The 19,122-nt window shown below is 37.0% G+C and overlaps 1 protein-coding gene across 2 annotated transcripts in view; it reads right to left on the bottom strand.

Moving 5' to 3' along the window:
• METTL25 (methyltransferase like 25) overlaps positions 1 to 19,122 on the bottom strand; it is a gene marked incomplete at its 5' end in the record, with an annotated part of 66,025 nt that overhangs the window by 28,494 nt on the left and 18,409 nt on the right. For both annotated transcript variants that reach the window (XM_084507367.1, XM_084507366.1), the window contains 2 exons: positions 12,862 to 13,006; positions 16,420 to 17,049. In XM_084507367.1, coding sequence (XP_084363493.1) covers positions 12,862 to 13,006; positions 16,420 to 17,049 — 775 coding nt within the window. The remainder of the gene's footprint in view (positions 1 to 12,861; positions 13,007 to 16,419; positions 17,050 to 19,122) is intronic.

Genomic DNA, 19,122 nt, shown 5'->3' with positions numbered 1-19,122 from the left:
TCCAAACCCTCTGCCTTGGGCAGGGACACCTTCCACTAGACCAGGTTACCCAAAGCCCCATCCAGCCTGGCCTTGAACACCTCCAGGGATGGGGCATCCACAGCTTCCCTGGGCAGCAGGTTCCAGTGCCTCAACACCCTTTATCTATATAAAAAGCTGTGATCTCCTTCTGTGTTCCTTAGAGCCTTTCTACTTCCAAGGAATACCACCAGCATTCCTAGAAGTTAACATCTAAAGAAAATACAAGGTTAAGCTCATTTGACAACTGTACATGGCATTATTTTCCATTTCCCTTCTCCTGTTTACTTTTTTTTCTTTTTTAACTAATCAGATTCTTTAAAATATTCTTTAAATATTCTCTGTAGAGAAAGTGACTTTTGTTTCTGTTAATCAGAACACAATAAAATGTGGTTAATAATAGAAACATATTACTGAAAACTGAAAGTAAACCTTCAAGGAAAACGCCAAGTGAAAAACAAATAAATGGCTACTGACAATTTTGTTGGTACTGACATTTCATCAGGGGCTGAAATCGCAGGGAGGGATCCCCAGTCTTCCAGACTCTCTACCACTTGAAAGGCCTTTAATAATTTACAATCTAGACAAATGAAAGCAGCAGAGTGAGGGTGGAGATGACAAGCTTAGGCTCAGGAGCAGATCAGAGAAGAAGCCTGGTCTCCCAGGAGAAAACAGAGTTCGTTCTGGTACTATCAACAAACCCAAGAACTTCCATAAAAATTGAGGTTAGTAGGTGTGACAGGAAATTAAAACAAGTTCTTTGCTAACACTGTACTAAAATATTGCTTCTTAGAACTGTTACTTAATTCTAGGAAGTTAGCACTAGTCATATTAAAAGTCAACAACAGAAACATGAAACGCTTTTTAATGATGGGGTGCACTATAACTCCAATACAAACACCAGGGGGATAAAAAATACATATGGCCATTGATTTGGAAATACATAGTATATAGTATATTAAATACTATGCCATCTCCACCTATATGAACATTCAAAAGAAATAGTCATTTTCCAAACAAACAAAACATTTGCTAGTAAAAACTAGCAAACATTTACTACTAAATGGCAGTTTACTAGTAAACATTACTAGTAACATTTACTAGTAAAAACATTATATTATAGTAATCAAAATTAAAAATAAAATATTAAAAATGTTACTTTTTTGCAAAGTCCTAATCGGAATTACATTAACTGGAAAGGAAAATGACTCCTAATTTTAAGTTAAATTACCTGGAAGAAAGCTCATCTTTATTGGTAAATATCATAAATACATCCATGCTCTTCAGTGCACAAATAAAATGGAATTATAGGATACAAAATCCATAAACTGCCTTAAAAATGTAGAAGCTAAAGGAAGACTACTTTATTTAAGCTCTTTATACTGTAATTAAATATTTTTTCAACTTTGTGGTGTATTAAAATATTTTCTTAAACTGGAGAACGCATTATTCTGCAGTTGCTTTAAATAAACTCCAAACAAAAGAGAGATGATTTTCAACACTGCTGAAAGCTTTTTTGTACACTAGACATGCATACTTCTTTTACTTAGAGAAAATTCCCACTGAAGCCAATTATTGCCTTTTCATACTACTGGACATCCCTCATGGCACTCAGTTAGCAGGGTGTGACACAAATTTAAAAAAGTAAAATAATATATGTCTTAAATCATACATTTGTGAAGTAAGAGGAATAATTACAATATATACATAAATACAATATGTAACTATCCTTTTAATGTAACCAGTAACATTAACAGAATCATATTTTATACCTCCTACTTTTACTTCTCTTCATCCCAGATGTCATTAATTGGCAAATTTATGACTTATCTTAGTGGCAAAGGGTCTGTAACAAACATGAGCTATACCTAAATAACTGCAGGAGTGGACATACATGTACTGTTGTTATAATGCATTAAGAGTCTTCTATGTGACAAACCCTGGCACATCCAAGTGGGAATTAGCACTCGAAAGTCACACTGTACATTAGATTTTTCTCACTAAGGCTTTGAAATTGTAATACTCACTGAGAATACTCTGCTTAAAAGGAACCCCACCGAAATCATTCAAATACTACAGGTTGTGTAGCCGGCTTAAATGCTGCAGAATAAAGGATTAGAGTATGTACAATTGCATATTTATGTTGATATTATGCTACAACGCTGTATAAAAGGCAACAAAATTGAGACTTAAAAAAAGCAATCATTGCCACTAAATTAAATAACTGCAAAAAATATATTTCAAGATGGGACAATTTTTTCTGTATTTGAAAATGGCATTTGTTTTTAAAATAAATCTTTCTATGTTTTATTTCAATTCAAGATGCTTTCTATTTGTTCTCCCTTGTCAAATATGAAAATGTGTTTATGTGACTAGTTTTGTATAGTCTATTTGCACAATAGAAGAGATTTTATGCTGAAATAATGCAATTTTTTGTTTTAAAAAAGTAGGCAATTACTTTATATTTATTTTTCAAAAGACTATTATTACATTCCTACACGTTACTGAAATCAATGACATATCAAATGTGTCGTTCACATGTGTAGTTCATCATTTTCATGATATTTTGTTTCCACAGAGTTCATTTTAGAGTCCTCACTGATTGCTGGAGAAACAGGCCTTAGTTCATATACCCTAAGATCTTTGCTCTTGACAAACAAAGGCTGTCACTACATACAAACTCTATTCTTATTGAAGCCCAGGAAGAATAACACTTATTCAGAAAGCAGAAAATAGACATTGTGCCTCAACAATATTATAAATACTACTATTCCAATAGAAAAGTAGTCTTGCTTACCAAAGATTTATAGCTTTAGTAATTCTTCTGCTCTCAGTGTGATTAATCTTTTTGCACTTTATCTCTATAACAGTCATTACAAAAAGAGAAAGGTTTTCTTCTCAGCTATGTAATTGATATTATGCTCTGAATATACTGACTCCATTTCAGAGCATGAAATTGTTAGGGTAGTATTCTGACTCTCCTTGAAAGAGCACAAGCACAATCTATGTATTGTGTTCTGCAGAGTGACAGAAGAAAAAAAAGGTTATTAACAGATAACTTTATTAGGTCAGTAGAGTAATCAGCACAGGCAAACAAAATGTTTTTCTTTCAAGGGTTATAAAAGTAAAAAGTAATTCTATATGCTCTTTCGATAATAATTTGTATAGACCTCTACTTTTCTTTATTTTTAATTTCAAATCTCTTTGACCTTTTGCAGATATTTGGGTGTATACAGACCTTCTTACAAGTAGATAGTGGTTACAGGACTACCATTTTGATAAAACTATAAAGGATTGTTCAAGGAAACAAAGTATGGAAAAAAAATGAATGCAGTTCTTAAGCCACAGTATTGCTTAAGGAACTAAATATCCATAGAAGAAGCTATGCCTGATTAAACTAATCATAACTTTGTTGAAACACACTGGAAGACAAACAACCCAACCTGTTTTAGTTCCTTCATGGCTTCCAATGATGTAGTAGTATTTCAGTCTACTTCTAAGGTTCTGAAGAAAGGAGAGGAAGAACTTGAACTGCCTTTTCCTTTTTCCTTTATGGGAAAGACTAAATCTTCCTTTGACAAAGACTTCACAGTTCCTTGAATCTGTACTTTTCCTAAAAATCCCACCACTAAATGGGATTTTCGGGGGGGGGGGGGCAAAAAAAAAAAATAAATAAAATCCTCCATTTCAGGATGTAGCATCACTTGTCTTCTAAACAATTTTCCAAATTCAAATCTAGGGTATGTTGCAGTAATTGCATATTATAGAAGCCCTGGCTTTTTCAATTGTAATCTCCTACTTGTAAAACACCCTTACAATTTAAATACATAGTGTTGTCATTTAATGTTCATAAAACTTAACCAGTTAATATTTTTTGAAGTTTCATATTTTCTTCAGGGTCAGTTTTGGTAGAAAATGTGGGTTTTAGTCACTAGTTAGGTCTGCCACAAATTCATGGAAAGATGCTTCATGCAGCAATATCTAAAAATGCCCTGGAAAGGAAATCAAGCTCTTTGATCCTTTGCTTGCAAGTGTTTTCTTGTGTTGCCATGGTATCAGTGATAGCTATTTTAAGACATGGGATGTGGAATATCCTTGAAAATATAGCTAGGCAACATATAAATCATATGTACTCTAATACTTCTAAAACAGTGACCAATCTTTCCATATTTCATTGGAATGGAGTAATATTATGTTTGTGTAAGGAGTCCTTTAGAAAATTCAGTTATGAAGTTTGTGTCTGCTGACTCCAACTTATTCAAAGCCTCCACAGTTTTCACAAATCTGATAAAATGCTGTACATGAATTGCAACTACCCTTTGCATTCCTTTCAGATCCCTTTATTATCACAGAATCATAGAATGGCTTGGCTTGGAAGAAACCTTAAAGACCATCTGGTTCTAACCTCCCTGCCATAGGCAGGGATGCCACCCATTCAATCAAGTTGACCAGGGCCTTGTCCAGCCTGGCCCTTGAACAGGGATGGGGCATCCACAGCTTCTCTGGGCAACCTGTTGCAGTGCCTCACCACCCTCTGAAGGAAGAATTTCCTCCTAACACCTAATCTAAATCTCCCTTCTTTTAGTTTAAAACCACTCCCCCTTGTCCTATCATTGTCTGACTGAGCAAAAAGTTGTTCCCCGTCTATTTTATAAGTCCTCTGTAAGTACTGAAAAGCTGCAATTAAGTTTCCCCGGAGCATTCTCTTCATCAGGCTGCACATCCCCAGCCTTTCTTCATTATGTGCATTATCTTCTAAAAGTTAGAGCTTAACAAATGTAGCCAAATCTTATATTTACCTAACTTGAGAGTTATAGATTCTTACTTTTCTGCAACAGATTTGTTAACTTTAACAGAATGCCTTGCAGACAAGCACTTCTTCACAATTTCAGGTAAAACTCTAGAATTCCTCTGTCTACCATTTATATTTTTCTTCCTAGACTAGTGACCCGCTTTTGGAACTCCTTACAAACCTGGAATTTATAATCTGCAGTCCTCAGGATAATTTCAGGAAAGGGTTCTGATCAGACAGCTATCACTCAAGCTACAGTTATAACTATTTATATGATTTATTTTATATTTTAAAATATGTATACACAACTACTTAGCAATGGTAATGTTTGTGTGTTCTTTTCTCAAAACAGAGGATATCAAACTGAAAAAATTTGCTGCTTTCTAGATTGGTTGTGATCTATTTCAGGGTATGGAGGATGGGAGGAAGAGAATTAGAATACAGAAACATATCCATTCTTTTTTAAGGGAAGTCAAGACTTAGAAAAATCTTAAATTTGCAGTTTCTGTCTGTTAAGTAATAATCAGAGTCCAACTGTTACACTGCCCCAGAAATGTGCTAGCTGAATATATGATAAAACAGCTCCCCTAAATCCCAAGAATAGAATCATAGAGTCATAGAATCATAGAACCATTTAGGTTGGAAAAGACCTCTAAGATCATCTCGTCCAAATGTTAACCTAGCACTACCAAGTCTGCCATTAAACTAATGTCACTAAACACTACATCTATACATTTTTTGAAGATCTCCAGGGATGGTCACTCAACTACTTCCCTGGACAGCCTGTTCCAATACTTTAAAACCTTTTCAGTGAAGAATTTTTTCCTAATATCCAACCTAAACATCCCCTGGCACAACTTAAGGTGATTTTTTAATCTTATCCCTTAGTGCTTGGGAGAAGATACTGATCCCCATCTCACTACAGCCTCTTTTAAGGTAATTGTAGAGAACAATAAGGTCTCCCCAAGCCTCTTCTTCTCTAGGTTAAACAAATCCAGCTCCCTCCACTGCTCCTCTAAGACTCATTCTCTAGACTTTTCACCAGCTTTGTTGTCCTTCTTTGGAGATGCTCCAGCACCTCAGTATCCTCGTATTAGAGTAACACAGTATTCGAGGTGTGGCCTCACCAGAGCTGAGTACAGAGGGACAATCACTTCCCTAACCCTGCTGGCCACACTATTTTTAATACAAGCCAGGATGCTGATGGCCTTCTTGGCCACCTGAGAACACTTCTGGCTCATATTCAACCAGCTATTGACCAATACCACCAGGCCCCCTTCTGCATGGCAGCTTTCCAGCCATTGCTCCCCAGCCTGTAGCATTGCATGGAGTTGTGCCTCAAGTGCAGGACACAGCATTTAGCCCTGTTGAATTTCATACAGGTGGCCTTGGCCCATCTGTCCAGCCAATCCTGATCCCTGTGCAGAGCCCTCCTACCCTCGAGCAGATCAACACTTGCACCTAAATTGGTGTAGTTCTGAGGGTGCACTCAATCTGCTTGTCCAGATCTTTGATCAAGATAAGATATTGAAGAGAAGCATCCCCAGTACTGAGCACTGGGAGACACCACTAATGGCCGGCCTCCAACTGGCTTTCACTCAGATTCACAACATTTTTTTGGGCCCAGCCATCCAGCCACCTTTTAACCCAACAAAGTGTACATCCACCCAAACCATGAGCAGACAGTTTCACCAGGAGAATGCTATGGGAAATGGTGTCAAAAGCATTACTGAAGTCTAGGTAAACTACATCCATAGCCTTTCTGTCATCCACTGAGTGTGTCACCTTGTCATAGAAGGAGATTAGTTTGGTCTTCTTGAAGTGTCCAACCTTTGCCCTTCAGGACTGCCTCCCAAGGGACTCTGCCAACCAGTCTCCTCAACAAGCCAAACTCTGCCCTCTGGAAGTCCAGGGCGGCAATTCTGCTAATCCTCCTCATTACCTTTCCAAGAATTGAAAATTCTATTAATTCATGATCACGAATAGTTCCTGAACAGTGAAACAGGGTTTGTTTCAACCTAAAAATCATTAGCAAACTGATTTTTTCCAGAAAAAAAAACTGCCATAATGACTCACTACATAAATAAGTTTATGTAAAAAGTTTCTAATATATTGAAAAATCCTTACTACTTTGATGTAATTGACTATCAGATGCAGTAACAGTGAAGAACAACTCTAAAGAAATCTATCACATTAATAGTTTAGTGCATTTAATCCATAGCAAAATCTCTGTATGAACAGCCAATTCTCCCTAGAGAAAGCCAAAATAAAACTACTTAGAATTTTCCAAGAGCTGTCATAATATTTCATATAAACTGAAGTTTAGTATTAAGTACTGCTTATAACAGCAGTGACATTTAAAGACAGGTGTTAAAAGTCACTGGCTTCAATTTTTTTTAATTGAATAGAAATTTGAGATGACGCAGCTCCTCTTGGTTGTTGTGTTTACTAATAAATCAAAACAAAGGTTTTCATGTTCTTAAGAGTTCAAAATTATTCCCAGCATAATTGGGGTTGCCTCATTACAGAAAATTCCAGATGAATTTAGTTTATTTATAAGCACGTAGAAGAATATACTGTATTCTGACTGCAAGATCCAAGGCTGTGACTATGGCATCTACTTTCATTGAAAATGCTCCCAAAGCATTCATAGAAGGACCAATGGCAAACTGAATCATGTAATTTTCATTCATAAAGACCATGTCTTTAGTATTTTCAGAATCTAAGAGAAATGTAAGCTATTAGTCTTCATAGTCAGCTTCTCAGAAAGAAAAAAACAACCTTGTGATAACCAAGGTGACTTAATAGCCCCACAACAATAGCTTAGTAACATTTTCTTGATATTTTATCAACTCGTAATCTCAGACATATAAAAGCTATGTTAGACATTGAATCACATAATTTTTCTTCCCATGAGTATTGTTTAATCCCATATAATACAAAATGAAAAAGCAATTTTTCACTAGCCTCAAACAAGACTGACTTTGGTATTCAATAAAACATAACAGCCAAGCAACATACAGCCCAGCCTTTTCAAGTTATGGTAACTGTCAGTGCACAGCAGCTTTTTTGTGGGCTGGCACATCTGCTTCAACTAGGCTTATGAGAACAACCATCTGCATTTACATTAAAGAATAAGAAGCAGCAAAGGTGGAAAATGTGGTACTTGGGTTGGGGTAGGGCTGGGGGGGAGGCAGTTTGAGAAGTTTTTTCTCCGGTGGAGAATAAGATAGGAAGAGGTTTTAGATGGACCTGCCTCAACATTTTCCTTAAGAGTAACCACCTCAAGAAGATAAAAAGCTTTTATACCAGGCAAAAGTATAAGTATAAAACAAAGCAATTATATTTTTAAAACAGAATCCTCAAAGCTACTCAGTCAAAACAAGTATAAAATGCTTTATAACAGAACTTCCCACTGTGTCCTCACAGGCAAGCCCTTGCTTATTGGACTGATTTCAAACAAGTTTGACATGCTGTGTTCCATCAAATTCTGCGCAGTTCTGTTTGTTTCTTAGGAAGTTATTCTGTAACCACAGATACCTAGCTCAAAGTCTGCTTCCTAATACTTTAACTAGTCTTTTCACCTAAGGCCCTCATTAGTGAGTAGCTTCCCTGGTAGAGTCTGTGGCAAGTGAAGCACAACCTACAGAACAAATAAGACTGGTTCAGGGACCAAGTGGAAATACCCAAGTCCATGAGAACAGATGTGATGCATTTCAGGAGCTGAGGGAACTGGTTGGTGTCTTGTGAAGGCACTTGGTGTCTCTGTCATCTTTGAATGGTCACATCTGTCAATGGAGATTCCTGGTGATAGGAAAAAGGCAAAGTCTAGCCTCACACCCAGTCTAGCTTCAGTACTCAGAGGATTATGGAGCAAATCTTCTTGTAATTCATGTCCAGCTACATGAAGAACATGAAGAACAAGAAGGAGATTGAGAACAGTCAACAACAGGCTCAACATGAATCAGCACTGTGCCCTGGCAGCCAAATAGGCAAACTGCAATTAGTATAGCAAGATGGTCAAAAGAGGTGATCCTCCCGCTGCATTTAGCATTGATTGGTGTGGCCTCACCTTGAATATTGTGTGCAGTTCTGGGCTCCACAATATTTCAGAGGTATCTGAAACGTAAGGTACCTGAAAGTATCCAGAGGAGGGCAACAGAGCTGGGGAAAGGGCTGGAAGGCATGTCCTATGTGGAGAGGCTGAGTACATTTGGATTGTCTAGTCTGGAGAAAAGAAAGCTAAGAGGTGATCTCATTGCTCTTTACAACTTCCCAAGGAGGAAAACTGTAGAGGGAGGTCGCTCCACAAAACTGCACCAGGAGAGGTTCGGACTAGACTAGAGAAAGTACTTTACCATGAAGGTGGTCATACACTGGAACAGGCTTCCTAGACTGCTGGCTGATGCCCCAAGCCTGTCAGTGTTCAAGAGACATTTGGATAATACTCAATAACATGCTTTAACTTTTAGTTAGAGTGGTCAGGCAGTTGGACTTGATAATCTTTGTAGGTCCCTTCCAACTAACTACTCTATTCTAACAGGTGGCAGAGATTTATCAGGGACTGACAAACTACATTGCCTTCTGTGATGCAGTGACTAACTCAAGGAATTTGGGGAGAGCAGTAATTATAGTTTACCTTGACTTTAGCAAGGCTGTTGGGAAGGTTTCCTTAGTATCTTTATAGCCAAATTGGCAAGATATGATTCCAGCAGGTAGACTACAAGGTGTGTAAAAAACTGACAGGACTCAAAGGTTCAACAGTGTAATCCACAGGTTAGGGACATGATTATTTCCCTTCTTTAACATTTGTGAGAACAAGAGTATCTAGAGTGCTTCTTTGGGCTTTCCAGACCAAGATGCTGACTTACTTGAAGAACTTCAGTGGCTATAGGACTACAGAGAAGATCAAGGAGGGATCTAACTGCTGTATTCACCTACCTAATTAAAAGCAAGTGAAAAGGTTAAGCCAGACTCCTTCTGGAGGTGCACAGTGAAAGGACAATAGATAACACTCGTAAGCTGCAAACTTCAAATAGATACAGGGAAAAAAAATGTTGTTTAGATAGTCAAACATTGGAATGGGCTTCCATATCATTGTCCTTAGAGATACTTTACAAACATGACTAGACAAGGCCCTGAACAACCTGATCTAAGCTGGGCCTGCCTTGTGCAGTGATTTGAACCAGATTTGGACCTCTGGAGGCCACTTCCAATTTAAATTATTTCATCACAATTCTGTATTTGTTCCATTTTGGATGCAGTACCAAACTTCATTTGCTTCAGACAGCTGCAAGAGGAATTAGTTTATTTATTGTACAGAGTGAATTGTTGGATCTGTACCATCTGGTTAGTTATGGAGTCAATAATTCTCTAGAACACTTTGCCAGTTTGAAATCTATGCATGGGATGTGTAGACACTAGCCCTAATTCAAGTGTTAATTCCTTCCATCCTTCCATTTTTTTCTTTGAAGAAATTCTATCTCTTAGATGCTGTTGGTCCCTGTACTCTTACTCCACCACTGAACATTTATGATATCACAGTAATGTAATATATGTCATTAGCCACATAATAGATGTCTTTTCAACAGGAATATGACAATGACATTTTGATAATGCTCACAATAATGGTAAAAAAAAAAAAAAAAAAAAAAAAACACAATTCATTTGAGCAGCACTTGAACTTGCATGTTCTTTTCTCCAAAAAAGAATACTACAGTTTCCTTTCACTCTGCATAGAATTCTTCTTTAAGAGTAATAGGGCTACGAAGATGGTGAAGGGCCTAGAGGGCAAGACATATGAGGAGCAGCTGAGGTCACTTGGCCTTTTCAGCCTGAAAAAGAGGAGGCTGAGGGGAGACCTCATCATGGCCTACACCTTCCTCATGACAGGGAGTGGAGGGGCAGGTGCCAACCTATTCTCTTTAGTGTCCAGTGATAGGACCTGAGGGCATGGTGTCAAGCTGCGACAAGGGAGGTTCAGGCTGGACATCAGGAAGAGGTTCTTCACCAAGAGGGTTGTCGCACACTGGAACATGCTCCCCAGGGATGCAGTCACAGCACCAAGCCTGTCGGAGTTTAAGAAGTGTTTGGACTGTGCGCATAGTCATGTGGTCTGAGTTTTTGAGTAGACCTGTGTGGTGCCAGGATTGGACTCGATGATCCTTATGGGTCCCTTCCAACTTGGGATATTCCATGATCCTATGATTCTATAATTTGTATCCACCATGTTGAGAAAAATCAAACAGCTAGAAATTTCACCACACAATTTGGCTTCATTTCCATACTATTGTGAAACTGCAGTATCTCTTATCACTGTATGCACATCTGTTTAGTTGAATTTTTAACAGGTTATCACAGGTGATCCTTTGGTGTTGTCTGAAGAACAATAATTTAGTAAGGCCATATGCACTGGTCTGGAAAAAATAATCATCCCACTGCTAGAACAGGAAGTTATATCGTGTTTTCAGTAACATGAAATAACCAAATACTTGAGACACACAAACTTAATCTCAGGTATGTGAAAAGCTCATAGTTTTTTAAAACATTAATGTAAAAAGAATTGTCTGGTTTTTACTTAGTGTGTTTCTATAATGCAAATATAGGAAAATAAATTTCAATTGTATCTTCCCTCCCCCCCCCCCCTTTTTTTGTTGTTAATTTGAAGTTTGTGAAATAATTGAAATAATACACTGCAAAATCTTTCAAAATTGTTGCAGATCTATCCTGAGTAACATAAAAAGATCACTAAAACATGCAAGAGCTGGCATGTGTTGTGGTCAATCCAGAGCTAAGCCTCAGCTGGCTGAGCAGCCAACTATTACAGAATACCAACTGAGTTCCTCCTGCCTTTCTGTCCATGAAGTTCCCTGAAAGAGATTAAATAAACTTTGCCAATCCACCTCTCTCTCAAATTTGGTTGATAATGGTGATCAGTTTCTAAGACTTCAGCAGATGGTCATTTAGACAGCTCAGCTGCATTACACTTGTTTGCTCAGGAAAGCCAGATATTTAATACTTTATTTATTCATTAAAAACAAATGAACTAAATAGAAACTAAAATGTTAATGCATCTGTTAATCTGTACACTGCTTAAAATAATAGCAGAAGATGCTGTATAAAATTCTCGGGAAAACACAGCATTTGGATGTTGAAGTAGAAAGTGACAAATTTTAGTTGTAGTCTATATCCTTTATTATTACTTTATACCAAATAGCTTTCAAGTTGATATACACAAAGTATTAAACCAGACAATAGTACTTCTGTTAGCAATGACTCCATCACTGTTAACTATAAAATATTAGACAACAGAAACAGCATGAGCTTTCCATGATAAACCCAGCAATCCATCAGTTTCGTCTACTATGGCAATCACTACATTTGTGCAAAGACAATCTGTAACTCTCTGTTGTTTGAAAGCTGTACAGAAAGGTAAAGAATTTACTTTTCAGCTAAAGATACTAGCTTTCTATCTGAAATAATAGAAAAGAAGGAAAATTTGCCTGAGGTGTGAATCCCCAAATAATTTTCAGCTTGTCACCCCAAGAAAAACTGTTAAACGTACTGTTCCATAATGTTCTAAACTGGCAAAGCCCCAGAGCAAAGCACTCAGATGAATGCTTTTTAGAGTAATAATTTACATTACAAGGACTTAATTCTGCTTATAGTTATACATGTACAATTCAACATAAATGGATGCTGCATGTCGACAGCCAAAGGCAAAATCTGGTACAAAATATTTCAAAAGGATGAAAACATATTGACCAAAAAAGCCTCAACATTTTACGAGTGAAGTAATGGAATAAAAACAGCTGTATTCATAACCACATAAAAACATTCTGCACTAATGTCCCTAATTTCAGCAAGAATATTAGCAATATTGGCATAACAGGAAAGCTACAGGGCATCCGGGAGTGAAATACCCACATAAAGTAATTAAAATCGGTATTAAATAAGCTATTGGAAAGGAACAAACATCAGGAGGTTATTAATTAAGAGGTATAATATTCTTAACATGCAAACTGGCAGCCACGAGTTAAACTCAGAATTACCTTCTTGGTTTTCATATTGTTCTGACAACAGATGGTAGCAGCAGCCTACACTGCAAACTGCTTTGATTTCAGGCTTGGCAGTAAATATTCGTAGTGTATTTGCAGCAAGATCACCACATGTATGCAGACCCACCATTATACAGTCCTAAGAAGAAAAAGAAAAAAAAAGGCAACAATAAAGCATCTCCCTGTACAACTGGAAGACTATGAATAACAACAACTCCAAAACCCAAACATCCTGCAAATGGTTATTCACTTGTAAGGTTTAAATATACAACTCCATGACGACTCCTGGTGTTCTCTTCTGGAATTTTTCTAGGAACAATAAAAGCCCTTCAGTGCTAAGAAAACACAGTGTACTTCCTTTATGGGGAAAACGACCGCTCAGCATTTTGTTCACTTAGGAACTATACATCTCTCTATACTTTACCCACAGTGTCCAAGAGGAAGCAAAAGTTTAGGAGTGTGAACAGCAGCTGGTTTAACTGCATGGAAGGGGACATCTACATGATGACTGGACACTGGCCATTTTGTCTCATTTTTCCTCGCTTTCCTGTTACAATTTTTACTACTACTGATACTTCCTTTTCTTACTTCAGATTGTCTACCATAACATAAACAGATGGACCTATCTGTGGCATTTCTGCTACTCTGAACTGCTGAAATCAAAACCACTTCCTAAGTACTAGTGTAATTTGCAGAGCAGGCCCTGCTCCATCTGCTTTGCTATTTCCAGAACTATACTTGTACTGCAGTTTTGCAGTGTGCATACTATCATTCAACAACAGATTGGTATTTTCTTCCCTAAAACAAAAAACAAAGAACTTCAACTACTCTGTTCTGCCTATTTTACTTTCTGCTTTCCTTTTTCCTCAGTTTCCCATTTCTCTCTCTTTCTCCATCACAATCAGCCCTCTTCTCACTGTTCAGAAAAAGACTTTTCCCTTCCAGCATTAGTAATTGAAATCTACATGGTAAACATAGTGCTTGTTCCTTTGAATTTCAGCCTTATTTATTAAAGGTTATCAACAAATAATTAGCCAAGGTACATTCAGTTGCAGTGCCCTTCTGCAGTCATTTTGCACACATCTATTTTTATTGTCATGTATTACTTTGATTTTCTCTCCGTACTATATAGCATTCGTACATATACCTCCCTTTATTTTCCTCTGTTTTTTTTTTTTTTTTTTTTTTCTTTCTTCTTCCCATCACTTTTCTCACCTTCCACTTTGCTTGTGCTGCTTCTCTGTGATTGCTTTCTGACTGCCCTAGCACCCAACATTTTTAGGTGGCAAAAGTTCAGTTCCACTTCACCTTAGTTTTTAAATATTTTTTGCTTGTTAGCCAGCTTCAGCTCATCATTGCACAAATCTTTTCTTCCACATGAAATAGAGTGGAACAATAATGAAGTTTGGAGACTAATAGAAGATATGCACCTGCAAAAGCAGTAGTTAAACTGCTGCTTTAAAATTACAGAATCACAGAATCACAGAATCACAGAATTTCTAGGTTGGAAGAGACCTCAAGATCATCGAGTCCAACCTCTGACCTAATGCTAGCAGTCCCCACTAAACCATATCCCTAAGCTCTACATCTAAACATCTTTTGAAGACTTCCAGGGATGGTGACTCCACCACTTCCCTGGGCAGCCTGTTCCAATGCCTAACAACCCTTTCAGTAAAGAAGTTCTTCCTAACATCCAACCTAAAACTCCCCTGGCGCAACTTAAGCCCATTCCCCCTCATCCTGTTACCAGGCACATGGGAGAACAGACCAACTCCCACCTCGCTACAGCCTCCTTTAAGGTATCTGTAGAGAGCAATAAGGTCACCCCTGAGCCTCCTTTTCTCCAGGCTGAACAAGCCCAGCTCCCTCAGCCGCTCCTCGTAGGACTTGTTCTCCAGGCCCCTCACCAGCTTCATCGCCCTTCTCTGCACCCGCTCAAGCACCTCGATGTCCTTCTTGTAGCGAGGGGCCCAAAACTGAACACAGTACTTGAGGTGCGGCCTCACCAGAGCCGAGTACAGGGGGACGATCACCTCCCTAGCCCTGCTAGATTCTTTCAGGGGAAAGGGAGCGAAAGGTGCCTACCACATGACATCCATTCAGTGTTCACAGAACATTAGTGTGCTCAAAACTTCAGAACGATATCAGTGCAATATGTCTGTGTCAGGTACACTTCTGGACCATAACTGACTTCACTGAGGTTGCCTGGGTATAACTGAAAGTACTTTCTGGATTGTTGGCTTAAGTGTAGTAAAATTTGATATCTCAGTATCAGTCCTGGGCCTATATACAAACATGCATTTCTATCCTAATATTTCATTGGCAATTCAAATCATTTTCAGAACTTACTGCACAGATTAGTAAATAGGCATTTTCCCCAGCTTTGGAAAAATTGAGAAAAAATCAATTTATGGTTAAAATAAAAAATGATGATGTTTGTAAAGCTATTTGTAAAATAAATTTTTATTTCTAAATATTCACAGAATACTTTTAGAGCCATTTAAATGATTGTACTTTTTAGGTATTTTAATTATACACATTCACCACACATACTGTGCAGTTTGGTTGTTACTTTTTTTAACACAATAAACCTTTTACTTTTTTACAGTAATGTTTTTAAAAGCAGGCAGAGATGTAGGATTTCTTCTGCTTTTTATATCATGCAAATCATATGATAAATGGAGATGAAAACCAGTTGTGCAAATTTAGAGGCATATGGTTCACTTACTGTTTTACAGGAGCATAAACAGCTCCTCCATAAGTAACAAACCTATAGTCTTGTATTAAAAATGAATTACACCCCTGAACACATACAAGTTTTCATCTTTCCAAAAGAGACTGAATATATCTACACAATCCACGTAAGTTACCTCAGGCACAGCAACTAACCAGCCATACAGCTTCTAGACTTGTACCATTGCCTTTGAGCAGCTGAGCTTGTGCTTGTTTGTGTAGACACAGTCCTTGTCTGTGCAGATTACTAAATGAATTTACAGTAACTCTGGAAAGCCAAAATATAAAAGTATTATTTACAAATAAAGCTCGTTACAAACTCTTTATGTTGACTTTTATAGTCAATATATTCTGTCACGCTTTCAAACTTTTACCAAGATTAGAAAAATATAAAACTTGAAAAATAATAAATTTCATGGAAATTTAAATTCCAGTGCTTAATATACTTGCCTACGTGGTAAATTTAGTTATTTTCATAATAATTAGATATTATCTATATCCACAATTGTGAAATACCTGAACATGCTAGTATGTATGCTGTTTATTTTGACAGCTGATAATTATCTACTGCATAAATTCTACAGGCTGCTTTACATCTTCAAAATAATAATAATAATAATAAGAAGAAGAAGAAGAAGAAGAAAATAGAAAAAAATATCTCTGTGTATGTTAGAAATACTAATGTAAACTGGCTGAAAAACATTTGGTCCGAATATTCACTGACCAATAGCATTTTATGTACAGTCATCAAACATTATGTATGTATGAAAACAGCAATATAAAGACAATGGACAATACATTTCAAATGAGTAACATAACCTCCAAATCTGTTATGATGTCACCGAGTTCTGTTTCTGAAGTGATGTAGGAAGTCAATGGAAAATAAAGGTTTGATTCACTTGACTTGCTCGCTTTGGCTTTGATAGATGCCATTTTTCTTTGGGCCTTTTCCTCTTCACAGAGCTCCTCACTGTCACACTGGGAGGAAGAAAAAATTTCTACAGCATCAGCAGGCAGAACATTGAGAATAGTAATAGCCTCTTCAGAAAGTTCACTTTCATTGCATTGTGCCTGAGCCACCAAATCAATTTCTGTTTGTTTGCTGGTCTCAGATGTAGTTACTTCTGTGAAAACACAAGAAGGAACTAAGTCTTGGGTAGTCCTTTGGTCTTGACTTTGAAGACAGCTGTTATTTAAGGTCCTTTCATTGACTGCTTTAAATTTAATTTCATTTTGCACTGGACTGTCATTTGCCTTTTCTAATCTCTGGCTTTTGGGATTTGCTCTTGCTCGACTCTGATAAGCTCTCCAGTGTTTCTTCAATTTCCTGTTCCTTTCATGAGCACCATTGGTGTTGGTGTTTGAGGAATCAATTCCATAAACTTTTAAGTTATATTGCATGGACAAAAATGAACTCAGGTAGCCCTTTCCAGAACCTATATCAATCACCTAGATAATGGAGAGACAAATAAAAATGAGACAGATTTACTAAATTAGTGAGCAACAAGACACATTTCAATCAAATGAAAAATAATTGCTTAAAAAATTAAGCTTGAATTTCATAATTACTTTATCAGTGAAATTTCCAAACATGCTTCATCCATTTGCTTTTTGGTGCACCTTTTGACTTTAAAACACAGAATTAAGTCTAAATTGATTTCCTCCAGGAAACAGACAATACAAGACTTATGCACTATACATGTTCTGACACTTTTGGAAAAGACTTTCAGTATATATTTTGACATAGAACTGCCTTCTGTTAAAGAAAATAACCATAAAACACTAACACCACCACCTACCCTTGCTAAATTGCACCAGAACATAGAGTTAGGAAAGGAAGTGTTCAGAATATTAAGTTTAAGTGTTCACAGTATTAAGTTTAGGCACTTGGCTGCTGTATTTAGGAGACTATTACCACTAAGTATACAGAAAAAAGCATCTTCATGTTAAGTGCCTAACTTAATCACTTCAGACATGACCTAAAGACATGTGATATGAAATACTATCTCCTAAGTCAAAATGCTTATTTATAAAAGTTTCCTATTCTGTGAAAATGATCCATACATCCTTATCACAGAATCACAAAATCACAGAATTTCTAGGTTGGAAGAGACCTCAAGATCATCGAGTCCAACCTCTGACCTAACGCTAGCAGTCCCCACTAAACCATATCCCTAAGCTCTACATCTAAACGTCTTTTGAAGACTTGCAGGGATGGTGACTCCACCACTTCCCTGGGCATCCTGTTCCAATGCCTCACAACCCTTTCAGTGAAGAAGTTCTTCCTAACATCAAACCTAAAACTCCCCTGGCGCAACTTAAGCCCAGATGCGTTGGCCGGGAATCGAACCCGGGTCAACTGCTTGGAAGGCAGCTATGCTCACCACTATATGTGTAACATAAGGATGGTTTTGTAATAAAACAAAGGGCATCACATGTGCTTTCCACTGAGTGTTCTGTAGGAAGAAGTGAAAAGAGGGATAATTAGCTGAAAGTTTAGTTTCTCTCATAGCTGATAGCATGCGCTACTTCAGTGACTGACAATATGTAGGAAGGAAAACACTATGCCGAGTAGTAGCAAAAACAAGAGCAACCTGAGAACTTTAATTACTTGATCAAAGTTTTATATCATGCATGCTTTAATTTATAATACAAAGCATATTTTACAAGAATAGTCAGAGTGACATTTCTCTAAATGAAAGAAATTAAAATGCTTCCTTCTGTTCAGGTACGTATCTATGGAATAGCCATAATAACTTTCTTTGTAGATGTTCCTGAAACTGATTAATTCAAGAATATTTTTTATGTATTGTTCTTGGTTTGTCACATATTCATAAAAAGCTTACATTGATTTGTGTAAGTCTAAATACCAGCATATACTACGTGGATCTATCTCACACTCAATCACATTGTTTTTTACTAGGTAAGAACATGCAGCACATCAATATCTGTACTGAAATGAAAAAGAAAAACTTATTCCTTATTCTAAAAATGTTCAAGAGGCTTACAGCCATGGAGCTAGAAAGAAACGAACTACTTTTTCACTAAGGACTACTTAAATCAGTGGAGAATATACACCATTACGTAAAAATTGTCTATCTAGGCCACATGTAGCTTTTTCATCTGCATTCTTCATGTAATATTACCACATGATTGCTATCTAAGTATACAACAATCCTCACATTTTTGAATGAAATCTGTACAGGAGAGGATTTAGAGAAATAGAATTGATATGTTCTAAGCATCTTTTGCATTTTGAAAATGTTTGTCACATTTATCACCAATAACCTCCCAGATTATTTAAAAGTAAAGATATAAAAGTGCCTAAGGAATAATTTTACTCACCATTTTATGTGACAGACCTATTATGTAGAATATGCACAACTCCACTTCTACAAGGTATTTTAACTATTTCTGTGAAAGTCAGTATTTGGATAGTAAATTAGTAAATTATTCCTAACTCATACATGTGAACTCCAGTGGCTGTAAAGACAAACTGAGAAGATTTTTTTATTTGTTTCC

Source organism: Aythya ferina (genome assembly GCF_964211825.1).
Source record: "Aythya ferina genome assembly, chromosome: 1".
NCBI classification, from domain to species: Eukaryota; Metazoa; Chordata; class Aves; order Anseriformes; family Anatidae; genus Aythya; species Aythya ferina.
Note: the sequence above shows the minus strand (reverse complement) of the source record. Positions and strands in the feature narration are given on the sequence as shown.